The following is a 20,728-nucleotide window of genomic DNA, read 5'->3' as shown; positions in this document are numbered from 1 at the left end:
CAGGGATGACGCCTTCTGTACAGACTATACAAAGGCTGGGAATGGCTGGCGAAATCCTAGCGCAGGGAACGAATGAAAACCACCACAGAGCCCAGACCCTCGGAGGCGTCCCAGGGCTGTTATCTGGCATTGGCTTTGTCTTTGGACCCTAACAAAGCATCTGATGTTCTGGGATGCGGAGGGCCCAGGTAAGGTTTTGGCCCTGTCCTGGTTGAGGCCAGGGTCACAGTATCAGGCTCGTGGTGCGGTTGGTTTTGGCAAGGTCACCACAAATTCAACGCTGGGAATGTGTGCGGTGTGTGTACGTGTGTGTGGTGGGGAGGAGGCATCAAGTCACCCGACAGTACGTTCAGGAGCGATGTCTTCTGATGCCAGTTCCAAATTCCATTTCCGGGTGGGGCTGGGTCACACCGAACAGGAAAATTCAGTGATGGTCCCTCAAGAGTCCCAAGAATCAACCCTGTCACCCTCCCACCCCCACCAAAAACACCATGCAGGTCATCGTACTTTGCAGAATGAGCAGGAGGACCAAGGGAAGGGAATCCAGAAGGTCCCGGGACTGCATGCTGTGTCTCGGCCCAGACCACTGGACTGCGGGTGAGCAGACAACACAGCCCGGGGGTAGCCCGGGCAGAGGCTGCTGTCAAGTCCTGGGCTTTTCCATGGTAAAGTGGGTGGACAGTGCACTGGAGAAACAGGATTGGGTAAACATACGACTTCCTCTTCTTACGGGTGGTCTCCAGGGGGGCCTGAGGCTGGGTCCCTGGTGCTCTCCCAATTTCTCGAGGCCCCGTGCCAGGCTTTGGCTCACCTGGGTCCATCCCTAACCCACAGCAGCTCCAGCAGCCCCGAGGTATTTAGAAGTTAAGTGTTCTTTCCAGGAAAGGCTACATTCGACATGCATGAGCACTGTAAACACGGTCTGGAGAAGTCAGGGCAGCTTCTGGGCTTGCCCCAAGGACTACAATTTTTCTTTTCTTCTCTGGCAATCCTTCCATACTTTATCCATTCATATGCATTTGGACAGCCTGCCAGTGGCAAACTCGGCTTTGTGGGGGCAGACGTGCCGGCGCTACCAAACCTGGAATCAGGATGTGCTTCCAAATCATCCAGGTAAAAATCTTTTTTCTTCCTCTGCAGCATGGGGGATGTTAGAGGCCTCAAGAAGTAAGCTTCATAGAAGAATTCTTTTACCTCGCAGGTACGGGAATGAGAAGCTTATTTTCCTGGATTGGAATATCCAGTATGGCTTTCAGATTCAAACCCAAATGTGGTTCCCTCTACCTTCTTTCCTCGTGTACTTGGAAAGCCCTTGGCCAACGGGATCCCTCATTAGCCAAATGACAGAGGCGAAGACGCTAGAACAACTTGGTCCTATAAACACCAAAGCCTGGGAAGCACTGTGCAAACGAGTTTTTCATTTCTACCTTGCCTTTCCCATTGAGACTTTTTTCAGTGTTCTGAAAAATAACCCAAAAGAAGACCAGACAGGATGCACACAAACCTGCCCTTAAAGCATTTGTAGTCTGAACTGACCACTGGCAACACTCCCTCAGACCTAGTTAATACTTTTTTGGAAAAAGACAAAATTGACGGAAGCCCCACGCTCTGGGAAATGATGCTTCCTCCGAGTCCACTGAGGGCCAGGAGCTGGGGCCTTAGGTCATCATGTTCAGGAACTTGCTCTCCTCGGCCAGGCTGGTGAGCATGGAGCTCATGTCCCCAACAGCCATGTTGCTGATGCCCGTGGGGATGGAGGGCAGAGTCAGGGAGTTCCGGGGGGTGGTGAGGCAGGAAGAGCTCTGGGAGAGGCTGTGGAGGAGGCTGGGACTTAGGGCACCCGAGAGCAGGCTCGAGTGATCGCCATCATCCATGATGGCATCGAAATCTATCTGGGGGGCCTCCAGGAGCTGGGAGTCCACAGTACTGGACACCTGGTTGACCCCGGGCGAGGGCAAGGGCTGGGGCTGGATGCTGTCTGGGCAGGCCTGTGGCTGCGGTGGCTGGGACCGCATGACCTGGCAGCCCACGTGGTTCTCCAGGCCTCCGTTCTGTTCGTACATGTGGATCTGGCCGTAGTAGTAGAGCATGCTGTGGTCCTGGGCTCCGGCCGTGTCCTGTGGGGGTGGCTGAGGAGGCCGGGACACCATGTTGCCCATCGCTCCTTTGGGCCCATCTGCCATCTCCTGGTTGGCCGACACAGCAGCCATGGCGTGGCTGGTGGCCCTGGCATAGGCCAGCTGTAGCCCAGCCCGCACCCCTCGGTGGCAGCCAGCAGGACTGGGCTCAGCGGGTGGCCGGGGTTGCACTAGGCCAAAGCTGGATCCAGCCACCCCCATGGCGCCCTGCTGGGGCTCCATGAAGCCGGGTGGCTGGGAAGGCAGAAGGTTGGGGCCCTGGCGGTAGCCCTCCTGGCTCATGGGGGTCACCAGGTGATGGCTCTGCTGTGGGTAGCTCTGGGTAGAGTGAAGGGGTGGCATCCCAGCCACCGCGGTATTGGGGATTCCAAGTTCCCTGCGGTTGCCTCCCATCACGGTGGCTTCGGGAGCAACTTCCATTTGCTGGGGGAGCCCCAGGTGGACTGGCTTGGCTGCCATGTTGCTGCAGGATGGGGGGTACTGGTTCAGGGCCCCACCCATGGTACTGGGGCTCAGCTGGGGGTGGGCTTGCCCATAGTTGGTGTGGGGGCTCCCGGTGGTTGTCATATTGGGACACTGCCCACCTGTCCCAGGCTGCCGCAGCTGCTGCATATAATTTATCCGAGGCATGGAGGGGCCGCCCCCGCAGGGCTGAAAGTGTGCCTGCTGGGCGGTGTCCAGGGCCCCGGGGCTCAGCGGCAGACCTTGCGGACTATAGCCTGGGTACTGGCCGAAGGCCGGCTTCTGCTGTGCCACAGCCAGGTTGCCCTGCGGAAAGGGCAAAGGCTTCCCCTGGCTGGCCAGGGTGTCCATGGTGCCGGAGCTCACCTCATTCCACTGCACCGGCATGCTGTTTTTGTTCAGGCTGGGGGGAGCCGCGTAGCCCAGCGGGCAGCCTCCCAGCACCGGGGCGGCAGGGCCCACGTTGGAGTCCGCAGCCACCATCCTGCGCTGGCCGTGCAGCCCCGGGCTGGGCAGTTTGGGGTTCTCAGAGAAGCAGGTGCTTTCCGGGGGATAGGCCTGCGGGGGGCTGTCGTCCAGGGTCCCGCCGGCGTGAGCCTTGATGTACTGCACCACGTCGTCGGGCAGCACGAGGTCGTCGTCGGGCAGCACGAGGCCGATCTCAGGCCCCGCGCCGTCTGCCCCCGCCGCCAAGGCCTCCATGGCCACGTGTTCGCTGATGCTGGGAGGCCGGGGCGAGTAGGCGCCGCGGGCCAGGCCGCCGTCGGCGCTCGCGAGGCCGGGCAGGCGGAGGCCTCGCCTGTCGGCGCAGGGCGGCAGCGGGGTCGGGTTCACGTCGTGGGCGCTGTGGAAGCGCTGCACCCGCGGGGCGGCCAGGGCGTCGGGCCGCCTCACCGGGTCGCTGGCCCGCCGCGCCCCGCCGCCAGGCGCCTCGTGGGGGAAGGCGGGCGCTGGCCCCGTGTGGCCGTGGGCCGGCCCGTCGCTGCCCCGCCGCGGCCCCAGCGGGCGGGGGCAGGGGACGGGCGGCGCCAGCCTGGTCCGCAGGCTCGCGCGCTCCAAGCCGGGCAGCGGGGTCGGGGGCGGCCCGCCGGTGGCCGCGGCGTACTTGGCCCGCAGGCTGTACTGCTGCGCCGGCGTGAGGCTGAGCGGCCCCGCGCCGCCGCCGCCGCCGCTGCCGCCGCCGCTGCACTGGCTGGCCTCGCTCGAGCGCCGCGACGCGTCGGTGGAGATCGGGTCGTAGGAATCGGCCGAGCTGGCGTTGTGGGGGCGGCCGGCGCCCAGGGGCGACGCCTCGCTGGAGCGGCGGCTGGAGAAGTAGGGGGAGATGCCGGAGGAGCGGCGGCTCACGGTGTAGGCGGAGCTGACCGTGCTGGTGGAGCTGTCGCGGCGCTCCTGCAGGTGGCTCAGCATGGTGACCTCGCTCGCAGACAGCTCGGACAGCCGCGGGTTGGGCAGTAGCCCCGCCGGCCCGCCGCCCCCACCGCAGCCGCCGAGGTTTTCCAGGATGGAGCCTGCGGGAAAGGAGAGGGGTCAGCGGCCGCGGACAGGGCGCGGCTGCTCTGCCTTTGACCGAGCTGAGCCTGCAGCTGCTGGACCCTCCTACCAGGCCCGGCACACAACAGGCGCTCAACTAGTGACTTCTAAATGAAAGGAGGGAAGGGGGGACAGCAAGTGAATAAATGATGGCCCAGTGGGAGTCGGGAGGCCTGATTCCAATTTTAGCTGCCATTGCTTGGCGGGCCTTGAATTCTCATTCTGTCGGAGCCTTAGTTTCTCCAGCTGTAGATAAAATGTGCCTCTCCACAAGAGGCGGTTATTGAGAGCCCGGGAGGGCCCTGGCCACTGCCTCCCTGCACCTTCACCATCTGGGCCTGGCTGTGGCCAGGCTGGCTCCCCAGGGGCTGGGTTTATAGGCAGCCCCCTGAGATGCACATGCATGGAAGGGAGTGTAGGCGCCAGAATGCAGGGAGGGGCGGGCAGAGAAGTGTGCGGCCACGCAGACCCCACGACAGCTGATGTCACAGGGAGCTCTGGGCCTTGAATGGCCTTACACTCCTGCCGTGATCAGTCACCGGATGGGGGCCACCCCGGGAAGGGGTGACCTCGGGTAAGGCAGCTGTCTGCAACCCAGGCGATTTCTGTATGAGGCGGAGAGTGGAAGGCCATGTGCCTGCAATTCCCGCAACAGCTGGGGCAACAAAGCCTCCCTTCGAGGGAGACCTGGGTGGTGCATCTCAGTGTCCACCACAAGGGCTGTGGGCCCAGCTCACTGCCCGGCCCCGAGTCGGCACTCAGGAAATGCTCCTGAGGACACCATGCAGCTCAAGGCCTGGCCAGCATGTCCCGAGGCTGTCTCGTGCATAAAGTCCTCCCTGTTCTTCCCCAGCTGATGTGCTCTCTCCCTCCTCTGCCCAGCTCCAGCCCGAGCTCTGTCCTCGCTCCCCGGCTCCTCCCCCGGGCCAGTGTGCATCTCTTGGCATGGCCTTCTAACCACAGGGACTGGGATTATAGTGCTCTCCTCCCTAGGGCCTTTGCCACAGCGCCCAGAGCTGAGGCATGGTGTAGCTGAAAAAGCACGGGCTTGGAGCCACCTGGGCCTGGGCGGAGTCTCACTCAGCTCTGCCACTGAGCTGAGTGGGGCACTTTGACCTCTCTAAGCCTCATTTTCCTTATCTATGCAATGGGCTGGGAAGATCTATCCTATTGTGGGCAACCGGTGAGACGGCACATGGCGCTCAATAGAGGTGAACCTAGTGGGTGCTTGCCCCAGGCCCTGTCCCGCCCCTGCCTGCACGCCCGGGCTCTCCACTCACCACTTCCCGGGAGGGGAGGCAGCTTGGTGCTCCGGGTGTGCGGAGCCGGCCCGGCCCAAGAGCAGGAATCCTTGAGTGACTTGAGCTTCTCCTTCTTGAGCTGCTCCAACCGGTGCATGGCGGTCATATGTTTGCGCAGCTGCAGGCCACCAGCAGAGGGAGCGGCCAGGGCTGAGGCGTCGGCCCCCGGGGGCGTGTCATCCAGAGCCGTCAGGTCTCCCAGGCTCCCGGGCCCTGTCCCCGGCATCTCCACGCCACTGTCATTGTTGGGGGCACTGCCCAGGGGAGAGGGCTCACTGCTGCAGGACGACTGGGCCCCGGGGCTGGACTGACACAGCTACAGGGGGGTGTGGTGAGAAGGCACAGGGTCAGAGGGTGCGAGAAACCCCCTGGGCCTGTGCCCCTGCCCGCACACACGCTATGCCCTTGCACACTCGGGAAGGAGGCTGCCATGCAGAGGAGCTTCTGAGCATCACTATCTACAGCAGGTGGCCCAGTCACCTCACTTCTCTGAACCTCAGTTTCCCCAACTAGAAGATGCACCTGAGCTGCCTCTGGGACAGTGTCAGTGGCTAGATGGAAAGCCTCCAGTAAGGCAGAAGGTGCCCGGGGAACGGACAGCCCCACATTACGCTGCTTCCTGCCACTCAGTTCCCCCAGCCAGCGTCTGGGCCAGAGCTCCCTTTCAGCGTGCGGGGACACTTTGAGTCTGTGCCCCACAGAGGCAGCCACGGCTGCATGAAGTTGACATCAAAGAGGGCGGCTCAACGTTCCCAACAACAGGGACGTGCCATGTAATGAAGCAAGATACAGTGGAGATCTGCTGACCTGGTGCCTTCTCAACAGGCCAGAGGCAGGTTGTCAGAAAGGCCAGGAAGACCAGGGAGGGTGGACCTGCTGGATGCAAGCCCTTGCCTGAAGGGCCACCCCAAACCCGTCCCCATTCTGGGTCGAAACGGAGGGAGGCAGAGAGTTCATGGCTCGTGTGTACAATGCAGGACTCCACACAACCTGGGCTGCCTCGACTGGGACCTGGGATCTGAGTGTGGCTGAGGCTCACTTCAGATACAGCCCCTGTGGGCTCCTTCCCAGGCCACATGCCCCCAACTTCTAGACTTTTCTGGAATTTTCAGTGCCAATGCTTCCTTCTGCCGTGGCATGACCTGCATTTCTCACGTTGGCACCGACCCTCCGTCGGCTGGTCCTTCCCTCCTCTGTGCCCTGAACTCACGCCTCCACTCAGCCCTGTCCCTCGTGGAGGCTTGGTCCCCACAGTTCGCTCCTGTATCTGCCAGCTTCACTCCTGCCCCACCAGCCTGTATCTGTCCCAGGGGTTCCGCCTGCAGTGCCTGGTGCCTACTGATCCAAACCCACTTTACCGGGCTCCCAAGGGGTCTGGACTGACACGTCAGTCTGCACCCAGGCAGCAGGCCTGGACCAGCACCCCAGCCCGCCCTCAGCGCGCCAGCCCGCCCACACCCCGGCCGGGCTTCTCTGCTCACCTCAGTACCGTCTATCCTTAGGGGAGGTACAGTCGAGAAAAAGAGGCGGAGACAAAGAACAGGTGGTTAGAACAAAAGGAATGGAGGCCAAGGGGCAAGGACGCAGAGACAGGACAGAGGGGAGGGGACCAACACTAGCGCTTGTGTGCTGGTTGGAAAGGCAGACCCCAGGAACCACCCACAGACTGACCGCGTGGGGGCAGGCATCCCCGCGGCCCATGGCCCTGCCCAGAAGAATGGGACCTGGCACAAGACAGGTTCTATGAGAGGCCCAAGGTCGTGAAGGGAGGGAAGTCGAGCTGGAGAGAGGAAGACATCATCGTGCGCTTGCGGGGGGACACCGAGGCAGAGCCCCCAGCTGCAGTTGGGGCTCTGGGCCCTCATGCTGCTGGGCTTGATCGCCTGGGGGTTGGGAGGCATGCACTGGGGCCTCCACTGCCCAGCTCTGCTTACCCCGGAGCTCTCGGTCTTGATGGCTTTGACGTGTAGGCAGTCCTCCATGGCCTGGCTGGTGCTGCTGGCCTCGGCACTCTCCTCGGAGCCCCGGCCGCCGGGCTCGGCGCTGGCTTCATTGTCCCCGTTCTCCTTGAGCAGGGCGGCGCGGAGGTGCACGTCATTGCGCTGCTTCTTGGTGACGTGAGCATCCGGGCCGTGTACTGTTTTCACGTGCTTCCGGAGAGAGCTGGGGTCCGTGTATCGCTTGGTGCAGCCTGGGATCTTGCAGATATAGGGTTTCTGGGGAGAGGAGCAAGCCTATGTTAGGAGACTCTGAGTGGGGGCACTCCACATTCTCCCAAAGCCATGCCACGTCCTTTGGCTGGCATAGTCAGAAGGTGCTGGACCTCAGGGCACCCTGGATGGAGGCATGCCAGCTCCAGGGCCTGCAGGAGCTCAGCCCCACTGGTCTGATCTGCCATCTCTTCATGTGGGTAAGCACATGGCTGAGGAAGCCCTCATCACAAGCTGGGGACATAGATCAGAGACTCTGGAGGTGGTAGGGACCCAGAGCTTGGTGTGATTGTAATGCCGCCTCCGCAGGGACCAGGGCACTGGGATTTTTGATATCAGTAGGAGTGTATTACTTTGTAATACCCATGAGACAGCATTAACACCCTGATCTCTCTGATGAGGAAAAACAGGTTCACAGAGGCAAAGAAACTGGTTCAAAGCCACTTAGGAATGGGACGAAAACCCAGGGTTTCTGAACCTCAGTCCTGAGTTCACACACACATACACACACACACACACACACACCCCACATCTACATGTAGACACACTCCCCTGTACCCCTCCACACATGTTCACACATAACACATGTCCACGCAGACACACCATACACGCACACATGCATATACACATGTACATGTGCACAAGTGCATAACACACATCCTACAAATACGCATCCACACAGACCCACATAATACAACCGCACATACTGGGCGCAAGTCCCGGGATCACTCCGCTGAGTCCACCCACACGTTAGCACTGTCGCCGCCGCCTGTCCTGGTTCCCCACCCCAGGTTCCCTCAGCCCAGCCCCGGTCCAGCCTGGTTCCCGGGAGGATGAAGTTCATGTATAAAGAGGGGCATCCGTTTGAGAAATGCCGCTCTGAGGGCGAGAAGATCTGAAAGAAATACCCGGGCCGGGTTCCGGTGACAGTAGAAAAGGCTCCCAAAGCTCGGATAGGAGACCTGGACAAAAAGAAAGATCTGGTGCCTTCTGATCTCACAGTTGGTCAGTTCTACTTCTTGATCCAGAAACGCATTCATCTCCAAGCTGAGGATGCCTTGTTTTTCTTTGTCAACAATGTCATTCCACCCACCAGTGCCACAGTGGGTCAGCTATACCAGGAACACCATATAGAGGACTTCTTTCTATCCATCACCTACAGTGAGGAAAGTGTCTACGGTCTGTGAAGCTGCTCCCCCTGAGGTGGGGGCTCCTGTTCTACAAAGAGAGAGGTGGCCCCCCCCTTCCCTGACCTACTCCTCCTCGGGGCTCAACCACCACATCCCTTCTATAGGACCTGCACTTCCTAATGTTTGAGGCTCTCCTCCAGCCCCTCTAAGCAGGAGGGCTCATGGGGGAGGTGGCCTCTTGGACCTCTCCTTTCTCCCCTTGCTCTTACCACCTTTCCCACTCTGCTTTAGACTTCTCAATTGTCAATCTTTGTCACATCCAGTGATTGTTTTGGTTTCTGTTCCCTTTCTAACTGCCCAAGGGGCTCAGAACGCCAACATTCCCTTCCTTTCACTACCTTCTTTTTTGGGGGTAGATGGAATACATAATACATAATACACACATACATAAACACACCCCTCTCCAAGGCTAGCTCTTGTCTGTAGAGACCCTGAAGGACTTAAGATTCCTTTGGGAATTCCTCTGATTTCCTACCAGGAAATCCTCTTGGGATCTAAAATGTAGCTAAGCTTTTAGAAACGTTCCTTCCTGAGTCTACCCGAGCAAAAGCAGTTGAATGTCTGGGCCTGGACTGGGAGGCAGATACAGCAGACTTCTCTCCCTGGGCTCTGTCAGCCCTGCCAGGGGCTCTGGCTACCTAGGGAGACAAAGGCTGCTCTGTGCCCTATCAGTGGGGGGCTGACAGCTCCGGTCACTCAGACAGCAGTAGCGGTTACAGCATGTCGTTGCCAGCTGTGCGGGGTGGAGGGGCAGGGGCCTGCTGATGCGTGCTGAGCTCAGATAGTAGGCTGCGGAGGGGGCGAAGGGCATCAGGCACCTAGGTACCTGACGGCCTACTAGAAGCCATGGGGTGATGCATTTATGCACATGTCGATGGGGCCCCACGTGCATGCGCTGTGCACACCCTGGCCGGGTACCTCGTTGGAGTGGGTGCGGTTCTGATGCTTGGCGCGGTCTGAGGCATTGGAGAAGGCCTTGTTGCAACCCTCGTGCTCACACACGTATGGTTTCTCCCCAGTGTGGGACCGCAGGTGCGTCTTCAGGTTCTCCAGGCGAGAGTAGGCCTTCGAGCAGCCCTCGAACTGGGAAAAGGTGGGTTCGGTCAGTGAGAGTGCCCCAGATCCAACACGGGGAACCCGAACTCAGGGGCTGCCCCGGCTGCCTCCTCCCCAGAACCCCCGTCCGCTGCACCCCGCAGGTGCACCCAGGAGTGTGTGTTTCAACAATAATGTCCACCTTGCTTTCTGACTATAAAACAACATAAGACCACTCTAAAAAACTTGGAAAGGATGGAAAAGTGCAAAAAGAGAAATGAAAACCATCAGCTGCCCAGGGACAGCCTCTGCCAACATCCAGGTAAGTCTCTCTCTGGGGACTTTGTAGTTCATCCCAAATGTTTAAAAACCCAAACTGGGAATATATCATGTATTTAGTTACATATTCTGTTTGTTAAAATCAATGGTACATGGTGAGAATCTTCCCGTATCATTAAAAACTTTTTGAAAATACTCTTTTAACTGTTTCCAGGGCCACTCCTTGATTAGAATGTTTGTGTGCATTAAAACGTGCTGAGAATAAAATCCAGGGGCATCTGGGTGGCTCAGTTGGTTAAATGGCCAACTCTTGATCTCAGTCAGGTCTTGATCTCAGGGTTGTGAGTTCAAGCCCCATATTGGGCTCCACGCTGGACATGGAGCCTACTTCAATCCAATCCAATCCAATCCAATCCAATCCAGTGTTCTCCAAATCCTTGAGTGAACTGGCCTCACCCTCGCTCTGGTCATGCTGGTCGCCTTTCAGTTCCATGGCCCCACTAAGTTCTTCCCCGCATGGAGCCTCTGCACACATAGTACTCTCTGGCTAGAACCCTAGCCGGATTCTGGCCTGGCTCATTCCCTCTCAATGTCTTAAGGTAGTTCCTCTAAAAGAATTTCTCTGATCTTCTTAATCATAAGACTACCTTTTTTGCTTTATACTTCCTACCACACTTCATAATCTTCATCATTTTGTTATCTGGCCTTCCCATAGGAAACAAACTCCAAGAGAACAGGTACCTTCTGGATCATGTTCATTTTTGTGTTCCTAGTATTTAATATCAGATGAAAAAATTTTTTTTGGCACTCAAGAAGCATTTTTGGAAAGGAAGGAAGGAGGGAGCAAGAAAGAGTGGCAGAGAAGGAGGGAGAGAGGAAGGAAGGATGGATCACTGTAGGAGGATCTAAACCTATTCCCAAGATACTGCAATAGCATCTAATGTTCCTATGAAAATTGCCCTCAGAGTGACCCCAGTAGAAACTGGCACACTGTTTGCATCCTCCCCTTTTTTCCTGACCAGTCTGACTGAGTATATCTGGTACATTGATCTGTTTCTTCAACTCACAGCTCGTACCATAGGGCTATGGTTTGCTATAACTCAGAATGTTACAAAAATAACTTGCTGCAAAGGACCCAGAAGAGCCAAAATAATCTTGCAAGAGGAGGACAAATTTGAAGAACTGACACTCCCAATTTCAAAATTTACTATAAAACTACAGGAATCAAGACTGTGTGTGGTGCTACCATAACGACAGACATAGAGATCAATGGACTAGAAGTGAGAGTTTAGAAATAAACTCATATATTAGGGTCAGGTGATTTTCAATAACGGTGTTAAGGCCATTCGATGGGGAAAGAACAGTCTCTTCAACAAATGCATCAGAACAACTAGGACAGCGACATGCAAAAAGAATGAAGCTGGACCCCTACCTCACACTGTATACCCAATGGACTCAAAATGGATTCAAGACCTAAATGGTAGAGCTACCCTATAAAACCATGTGTGTGTGTGTGTGTGTGTGTGTGTGTGTGTGTGTGTAAGATTATATATTTATAAACTATAAAACTCACAGAAGAAAACATAGGGGTAAATTTTTGTGACCATGGATTAAGCAATGGTTTCTTAGATATGATACCAAAAGCACCAGCAGTTAAAAAGTTGGACTTCATCAAAATTAAAGACTTTGATGCTTCAAAGGAAACTATCAAGAAAATGAAAAGAAACCCACAGAATGGGAGAAACTACTGGGAAGTCATATATCTGATAAGGGTTTAGAATTACTACAACCCAACAGTAGAGACAAGTAACTCAATTTAAAAAATGGGCAAAATACTTGAGTAGACCTTTCTCCAAAGATGGTATACAAATGATTACTAAACTCATGAAAAGATGTTCAACATCATCAGTCATTAGGGAATCGCTAATCAAAACCACAATGAGATGTGACTTCACATCCCCTAAGATGACTGTCATCAAAAGACAAGTTAGCAAGTGTTAGCAAGGACGTGGAGAAATCAGAACCCTCACATATTGCTGGTGGGAATGTAAAATGGTGCAGCCTTTTTGGAAAGCAGTCTGGCTGGTCCTCAAAAAGTTGAACACAGAGTTACCATAGGACCCAGAAATTCTACTCTAGGTACAAACACAAGAGAATTGAAAACTTGTACACTAATGTCCAGAGCAGCATTTTTCATAACAGCCAAAAAGCGAAAGCAATGCAAATATCCATCAACTGGGTAAATGGATAAAAATAGTAAGATCTATCCATACAATGGACTGTTGCTTAGCCACAAGCAGAAACAAGGTATCGATAGATGCTATGACATGGATGAACTTTGAAAACATGCTGAGTGAAAAAAGCCAAACACAAACGCTGTCCATCACGTGATTCTGTTTGAACGAATTATCTGGAATTCATAGAGACAGGGAAGCAGATTAGTTAGGGAGTTAGTGTTAGGGAGTAGGGGGGAAGAGGGCAGGGAGTGATTGCAAACAGGTCTGGGGTTTCTTTTGGGGGTGATGACAATGTTCTGAAATTAGCTATTGGTGATGGTTGCACAATTTAGTGAACATATTGAAAATCACTGACTTGTACATTTTTTAAACGGTGAACTTTACAGCATGTGAATTTTATCTCAATTAAAAAAAACTTGCCGACAAAGGTAGCATATTTCGTTGAATCCCGGTCACACCAATTTTAAGACAGTCTGATTTGAGAGATACTAAAATGAGAACAAAATGTCTATCTCAGAATTATAAAATAAGGTAATTCACGGAGAGTTCCCAGAGGCTTTAGCTGCAACCACATCAGTGCATCACTGGTCCAGCAGTGGCCCTTTTAAAGAGGGAGCAGTTGTGTGTTAAAAAAAGGTCTTGCCAATCACAGCCACAGATTCTGTTGACATCTCAAGGGAAACTGTCTAAAAGGTCTTATTTTTGTGTCTACGTTAAAAAAAGAAATTCAGGCCACCTGGGTGGCTCAGTTGGTTAAGCGTCTGCCTTTGGCTCGGGTCATGATGCCAGGGTCCTGGGGTGGAGCCCTGTATCGGGCTCCCTGCTCTGCAGAGAGTAGGCTTCTCCCTCTGCCTCTTCTCCCTGCCCATTCTCTCTCTCTCTGCAATAAATAAAATCTTAAATAAAATAAAAATTAAAAAAGAAATACAAAAAATAAAGAAATTCAACCAAAGGGATGTTGCTCCAGCTCTGACTGGTCAGCGAAGCTTTTCTCTCTGTGTGTAGGGGGGCTGGGAGGGGCAGGCTAGGGGGTGCTACTGGGCTGGCACCTGTGTCTGGGGTCTGCCAGCCGAGGGAACTGCAGGGGTATAGCTGTACCGTGGGGCTCATGGACACACAGACACAACTACAGAGCCACCAGCACATCCCCACTGCAGTTACCGAGATGCACGCACCGTCCGAGTCCATCAGAGCTCTGGGGAACAGACAGATGGGGGGACTCAAGAATCCCCCACGGGACAGAAGGCCCAGGGCAGGAGCACAGACGACAACACATTTCGGAGGTGGGTCCCCGAGATGCTGCTGTGGCCTGTTCAACCCACGTTTCCCCATGGCCAGCCACGCCCAGCACAGCCCACATCAGCCACGGGCGCGGCTGTCCTCCGGAGACCCAGGAGGGGGAAAGGGCCGCACCGGAAGCTCCGGACAACACGGGGGGAGTGTGGGGCACGGGAAGCTCCACTCACCGTGCACTTGTGCGGCTTCTCGCCCGTGTGCCGGCGCATGTGCACCACCAGCATGTACTGGGCCTTGAAGGGCTTCTGCTCGCGCGTGCAGGCCTGCCAACGGCACACAAACTCCTTCTTCTCCCCGTGGATGTGCTCATTGTTGATGTGCTGCCGGGAAGAAGCACATGGACGGCCGTGAGCCCGGCCACCCGCCCCTGAGGACCCTTCCTCCGACGTGCAGACCCCCCCTCGCCCGACAAGACCACCGCCTGTGTGCCAGGCCACACCTCCTCAACAGCTCTCGTTAGCTGCCACTAACTGCAGATCTACTGTGTGCTACTCGTCTCAGCGGCATTCCCCAATTAGACAATGATCAAAGTGACCATCCGTGATGGGCAAGGGCATCCCGCTCACCCCAGGCTGGGCTCCGGGCTCTGGTCGGGATGATGATGCTCCTGGGCTGCAAAGAGTAGGCACTAATGAACTGTAGCGAGGCTGACATGCACATGGTTGGTGCATGGGAAGCTTCTCCCAAGCTTGCCCCTATTGTCCCAGGAATTCCTGAATAACACTTTTTACCATAATGGAAACATAAAAGCATCCTCATCTCTACTTTTGACAGCAGCCTATGAGGTGATGGCTCCACCCCTTTTCACCGAGGCCCAGATCGATAGGTGGCCTGGGCAGGGCCCAGGCAGCAAGGGTAGGCGGAGCTCGATTCTGACCTTGATGCTGGGCTCTGGGCACTGTTTGAGGCTGTCCCCTGGCACACAATGGCCCAGGAAGGGAAAGCAGGTCAGCCAAAGACAGCACGACTGATCTCGAGGCATGGCCCGGGGAGCCCTGCATCCCAGGGCCAGCGGGGCCACCTCAGGCGAAGCTGGGAAGGGCAAGGACAAGAAGCCTTTCATGGAGGAGGGGTCCTCAGGATGCATCCCAGGCAGCACTGCCCTGGCCTGGGAATGGGACACTGACTTTCTTCTTTCCCCCAGTCCCTGCCCTCATACCTTCCAGCTTCTGCCTCAGGCTCATCACATGTGTGTCGCCTTGAGTAGTTTCTCCCTTGATATGGAGCAACAGGCCCTTTGACAGAAAGGGAACAGAGCAAGCTGCCCTGGGTAGACCCTTTGGATTTTAGTCACTTGCTTTGATTATTTCACTGAAGGCTGCAACACTCACTGGAGCAGGGGTATTACTAGCTCTGAGCTTAGGATGTGTGGATATGTGTGGGGCCTCCAGACTTTTATGTCCTTAGGCTTTGAGGTTGCTTATCTATCTGGAGGAGTGAAAACAGGTGGTATTAGTCACTCACACAGTGGACTGAAAAAGTATACTGGACCTTGGGTGTTTCCTCTCCCTCTCGGGCTTCTCTCTAAAGGCCACCGGGGAGCCTCCCTGTGCCCCATCAAGGTCCCATCCTTCCCCTTCCACCTCCCTCTTGGTTCAAGGTCGTGTCCTGTGTGCGGATCAGGCTGGGCTTGCTTCCCCCAAGGGGGACGGGAGGGTGGGACACTCAGGTCTTGGCTGCCTGTTCTCTCCAGCCCCATCGCCTCTCTTCTCTCTGTTCTCCGCTCGTCTTCTTGCTTTCCCGCCTCCCACCCACCACCACCTCCAACGCAGTAGCCATTCGCCCCTTGTGGATTTGAGCCCTTGAAATGTGGCTGGTCCCAACTGGGATGGGCTGTTTCCAAGAGGGACAATAAAAAAAAAAAAAAAAAGGATGTCAAATATCCCAATAATTCTGCTTTATGTTGATTACACGTCAAAACGATCACCTTTCAGATATATTGGGTGAAATAAAATCTATTTTTCAAATGAATTTCACCTGTTTCCTTTTACTCTTTTTTTTAAAACGTGCTCCCAGGTTAATGTCAAGTTACATGCGTGGTGGGCCTTTGTGGCTGGCGGTGTCTTTCTACTGGACGGTTCCGCTGTTGATCTTTGTAAGCTGCAGGGCTGTCGGAGAGCCCGACCCAGAGGGACAGCAAGCCGCCAGGCCCACACGCCCTGAGAAATGGGCCCAGCTGTCGTGCATACAAATGCCAGTGTTGGAGCGAGTAAAATCTACAGCGCTTTGAACTTCCAGGGAAATCTTATCATATTAGCCTCACTTTCCATTTTTAAAGCCTTTCAAATGATAAAAATGCTTCCTGACAATGCCTTTCATTTTTTTCTTATTGGTTTACTTAGCAACAAATTGTTAATAATCGACTGGGGGCTCCGGCTCGCCTGTGTGCCTGCCACCATCCATCTTCCCAGGGAGCGGAGAGAAAGACACAGCTGGGCCGAGGGGCTGGCTCTCTTCTCATAGGGGCCTTCTCTTTCCGGGGCCAGGCAGCAGCGCTCCCCTGCACCCTGCAGGGACAGTCCTGGGCACAGGCAGAAGCCTGCAGCTAAAGCCTCCTGCCCCTGATGCCTTTACTGGAGGAGTTCCCTCCCTGCTCTTGGTGGCCCGGCTCGCTCATCGCCGAGCACGCACCTCTCATGTCTGCATCTCCACTCTCTGGCCGGCCCCCTCCCGGCCCCGCGTGCCGTCCTCTCTCACCTTTCATCTCATCTGATCCGTCCTACAACTCACAGCCCCCGTGGCCCCTTCTCCATCTTGGACTCCTCCACCCAAAGACGTGGTACAGGTTGAAAAATTATGCTCAATTTCCAGGAGGGATTACAGCAGTGCTGCTCCACCAGTGCTATGTCAGCGGCAACAGGTTTGCTGGGAAATCCTGGTCTCCTACGTGAGAATCGGGGCGGGAGGGGGGCAGATCCCCAGAGCAAAAGAAACCTCCAATATTTGAGAGTAACTCTCATGACCGGAGGGAGTGGGTGGTGTCCTAACTGCTGAGTGCACAGGGCTGGGGAGAAGCAAGCTCCTTTGGGGTGGCTTCTGGATGGGAACAGTGTGTGTATCTACCCTACCCAGCGATCAAGCTGCTAGTCTGGTGTGGGGCTCATCTCTACAGACTCTTAGTCCCCAAGAATTGTGTGTGTGTTTGTGTGCAGGGGTGGGGGTGGCTGGGAGGGTTATTCTTGAAGTCAATTTCTCTTCTGGATGCAGAAGAGAGATTCGCTCAGGCTGGTGTGGGGAACAGGGAGGAAGAGGTGGGAGGGAACCACCACGTATGAAATGCCACCTGCTACACACTTATGTGGGCATTCCATCTATAACCTTCACACACTCGCAAGGTAGGTTTCACCTGCCATTACAGGAGAAAAAAAGAACTGAGGCTCGTGGGGGTTAAGTGACTTGTTTGGAACCACCTGGCTAGCTGTGATGTAGCCAGCTTTGAAGCCTCTGCTCTTCCCACTGCAGGTTACCCCCTCACTGCCGTCATGTGAATGCTGTTATAGAAGACTTCAGAGTGGGGACCAAGGGACATGACATGAAAGGCGCACCCAGGTCCCATGGCCTGTCAGCATCCAGGCACATTTAAGCAGCCCCCCTCCTGATATGGTACCAACACCCCATCGGCCCTTGTGTGTACTGGGTCTCTGGGAATGGTCTCCCAGAGGAAACTACTAATTCCTCCCTCCATGGAAGGAACTTCTTCAGGGTCTCAGGGTCAGGCTTGTTATGATCTTGCAGATGATGGCTGGTTTAACTGGTCTTATTACCCTCTTTGCACTGGCTGCTAGGAAGCTCGAAAAAAGGATGTTTATATGACTTATAGTCCAGAGCACTTTATTTTTTAAAATACATTCTACTCCTGGCTTCATCTTACTGTTCCTTTCTTCTGAATTTTCTCATTTACTTATTTTTGTGTTAATCTCTTTTAGGACATATGCATTTGTAAGGACCCTTTTAGAAGCAGGTGGGGCCCACATAAATAATTACACCTCCCACTTCCAGAGGCTGTGGCCCAGGCATCTCCAGGAGCTGCCTCGTCCAGGCCCTTCTCTCCAGCAGAGGGCCTGGAAGCTCTGCCCGCCGGGGCAGGCTGCTGGGGCTCGGAAGCTTACGTGCACTAGCTGTTCCTGCGTGTCGTACTCCTTGGTGCAGTCTTCCCAGTGGCAGTTGGTCTCGTAGATGATCACCTCAGCCTCCTGCTTACAGTCATCCCTGTCCAGGTCTTCCTTGAGCTCAGCGAGCTGCTCCTGGGGGGGGGGCGGAGCAGAGCACACCCAAGGTGAGCCATCTTCAGCCACCTGCCCCTGACCAAAGGTCACTATTGGCCCCAGGCAGTCTGTGCCAAGGGCCACACGCATGCATGCATGCACGCACATGCGCACACACGTAAGGACACGTACATGCGTGCACGCATATGTACATGTATGCACTTAGCCGCTTTCCTCAGCTGCCTCCCACCCAGCCCTCTCCTGTCCACACAGCTGTCCTGGGGCCCCTCCTTCCTCTCTCCTGCTGGCTTGTCATCACCAAAGTGTCCCATCATATCCTGGGTCAACTGACTTGGCAAGAAGAACAGGAGAAAAGAGGGCAGGGACTTTTGCTTCTTGGGTTTGGCTTCCTCCGGGGGGAAGCCGGGGTGGGCCCCAGGGGATCAGGGTGGGGGCATTTTTATTTCGAGTGTGTACGAGGTCGGGTCCTGCACGGAGGCACGAGAACAGCCAACATGCGTCTGGCTTGGCCCTTCAGACCACTGACTCTCACGTGGCCCCCTCCTCCCAGGGACACACAGCACGCCCCGAGTCAGGCTCAGGGTGGAGTGAACGTCCTGCGGCAAATTCTCCCGCGACAGCCTAAGATGCGTGGGCGTTTGTATTCGTGCACCACAGCCAGGAAAACGGGTTTAGGGAGAGGCCACCTTGCTCTCTGCAGAGCATAGTGACTTCGTGACAGCCTAGATCTGCACTCTAGTCGCCCCATCAGGATGGGGCCCATGTGTGCCCCATTCAAGGCGGCAGAGGAAAGGCCCCCAAGATAGGCTTTCCCCCGATCACAGGTGCCTGGAATTCCTTTCAGAGAGCACAAAGCCTGTCACTGTCAGAAGAGCCAGAGACTGAGCATCTGTCCCACAGGGAGCCCCACCCCAGCTGATGCTGACGCGGAGCTGGTCAGGGGCGGCCTCTTGGCAAGGGACACAGGGGGCAGGCTGAGAGTTGGGGGGAGAAGGGGAGGCACAGATGTGCCAGGCTGGGACGAAGGCCCAGTGAGGACCTCCCCAGTGTTCCGCTGGCTCGCTAGGCAGGCTCAGAGCAAAGCCAGGCAAAGAGGCAGATGTTAGTTGCTTTCCATTTCACACTATCTATCAAACAGCAGGAATAGTCTGCCTTTCAGAAGAGCCCCTGGGGAAAACGTTTACAGCTCAGACTAAGGGGGAAACCTCCCCCACAATCAGGAGCCCCAGCCCCCACCTGCTCCAGAGACCGTGAAGCGGAGGCTGCAGCTCGCCCATTAGCCTCATTACTACTGCTGAGTCCATTTCTGGGCATGGGGAAATCGGCCTCACGGCTCCCCTGGCTGGCCGCAGACTCAGGGCCCTAACTAACTGTCCACTGGAGCTGCAAAGGGCTCCTCTCAGAGGAGCTTCTGATTGCTTCTCAGAGTGCTATTCAATTAATGCACTTGCCTTGAAAAGGCAAACGATGACGTGTGGTTTCCTAAGTTCATGGGCCGGCGCGGGGTCCACGTTACAAGGAAGTTGCAGGAGCGCCCCTGCCCGGGACCTTTAGCTATGGGAGGTCTGCAGGGTCGTGGCCCTCCTACACCTGCTCTGCATGGTCAGAAAAACTGCAAACAGACTTCTTATTTCATAAGCCGCATGTCCCACCCTTTTCCAAGAAGATTCTCGAACGAGCTGCCAGATGGACATGTGAGCGCAAGATGGTGCAGGGGCCATGGGTACACTCAGGCCTCCAGATGGAGCTGGGCATCATCCTCGCCCACAGTTTGGAGGGCTTAAGCAGAGTGGAGATTCATTATGCTGCACTGCCTGCCAAGGGGAAGTGTCCACCTTGCAAATGAGCCAGGTCACTGAATCAGGACACTGAGCGACACAGTGACAACCTCTCGTGATAAAGGGCTTTCTTTCCACTGACACGTTTGAGGAGCCAGGGCGGGCAGGAAGGAGGGCTTTGTGCCGCCTTTCTGAGTTAGAGGGGTAAGGCAGGGGTTCCCGGGGGCTCAGCGCCTGTCCTCGCTGCTACAGCACGTTTATCTCCCCTGGATATGTGCCGTCCTCATCAATTTCAACGGCCCCCGATGATGGCCGACCTCATGGAAACCATGCATCATGCCGAGATGCTTTGGCGTCAGCGAGGGGATAAGAATTTGTCACCAGCTTCTCTGTTTGCCTGACAATAACAGGACCCAATATTTCATAAAAATTAAGTGCCCAGAGCATGCCCGATGGTTTACAGGTTTGATAAAGGATGGTCTGGCAGATGTCCTGGAGATGGGGACAGGAGGTCCCCTGCATCCTTGGTGTCAAAGCTGGTGATTCTGGAGTAACAGATGGAGACCATGCCACGGTAAGAGGCCAGGGGGCGGGAGGCTCACCGGTGGGTTCAGCACTTACACCAAGCCCTTCCCATGACAGGCCTTTGCTCCAAGAACAGGGCCTGTCTCTCTCTGCTGTCTCAGAGTGTCAGAGTAAGGGGCAGGATCTCCAAAGGGACCTACACAGGGGTTTCTGCCCCACAACAGACCAGTCCCGGGCTCTGGGTTGCTCCATTCCTCACCTTTCTGCCAAGAATCATCCTCCTTTCCTTCCCTCTTCACCACGCCACTCACTCCCTCAAATGTGCATTGAGTCATTAGGAAATATTATTTTGGGGCACCTGGGTGGCTCAGTCGATCAGGTCATGATCTCTGGGTCAGGAGATTGAGTCCTGCATCAGCCTCTGTGCTCTGCGTGGGGTCTGCCTGAGATTCTCTCCCTCTCCCTCCCTACCCGCCGCCCCCCCCGGATGCATGTGCATTCTCTCTCTCAAATAAATA

The 20,728-nt window shown here is 55.5% G+C and overlaps 1 protein-coding gene and 1 pseudogene across 5 annotated transcripts in view; one reads left to right on the top strand and one right to left on the bottom strand.

Annotated features, from left to right (window-relative positions):
- Positions 1-1,658: 1,658 nt before the first annotated feature.
- Positions 1,659-20,728, bottom strand: part of GLI2 (GLI family zinc finger 2) — a 182,738-nt gene continuing 163,668 nt past the window's right edge. For 4 of the 5 annotated variants that reach the window (XM_088022162.1, XM_088022163.1, XM_088022164.1 and 1 more), the window contains 6 exons: positions 17,791-17,925; positions 13,852-14,001; positions 9,753-9,917; positions 7,369-7,650; positions 5,414-5,750; positions 1,659-4,111 (listed from right to left, as the gene is read on the bottom strand). In XM_088022162.1, the coding sequence (XP_087878288.1) occupies positions 1,659-4,111; positions 5,414-5,750; positions 7,369-7,650; positions 9,753-9,917; positions 13,852-14,001; positions 17,791-17,925 (3,522 nt within the window). Of the gene's footprint in view, positions 4,112-5,413; positions 5,751-7,368; positions 7,651-9,752; positions 9,918-13,851; positions 14,002-17,790; positions 17,983-20,728 lie in introns of all 5 variants that reach the window. The other variant, XM_028101359.2, reaches the window with a different exon arrangement.
- LOC114207331 (gamma-aminobutyric acid receptor-associated protein pseudogene) lies at positions 8,478-8,852 on the top strand (annotated as a pseudogene).

This window comes from Eumetopias jubatus, unplaced genomic scaffold, assembly GCF_037043125.1.
Source record: "Eumetopias jubatus isolate StellerSeaLion01/CBP00866 unplaced genomic scaffold, mEumJub1_p1.0 scaffold_3, whole genome shotgun sequence".
Lineage (NCBI taxonomy): Eukaryota > Metazoa > Chordata > Mammalia > Carnivora > Otariidae > Eumetopias > Eumetopias jubatus.
This window is presented reverse-complemented; position numbering and strand designations above follow the sequence as displayed.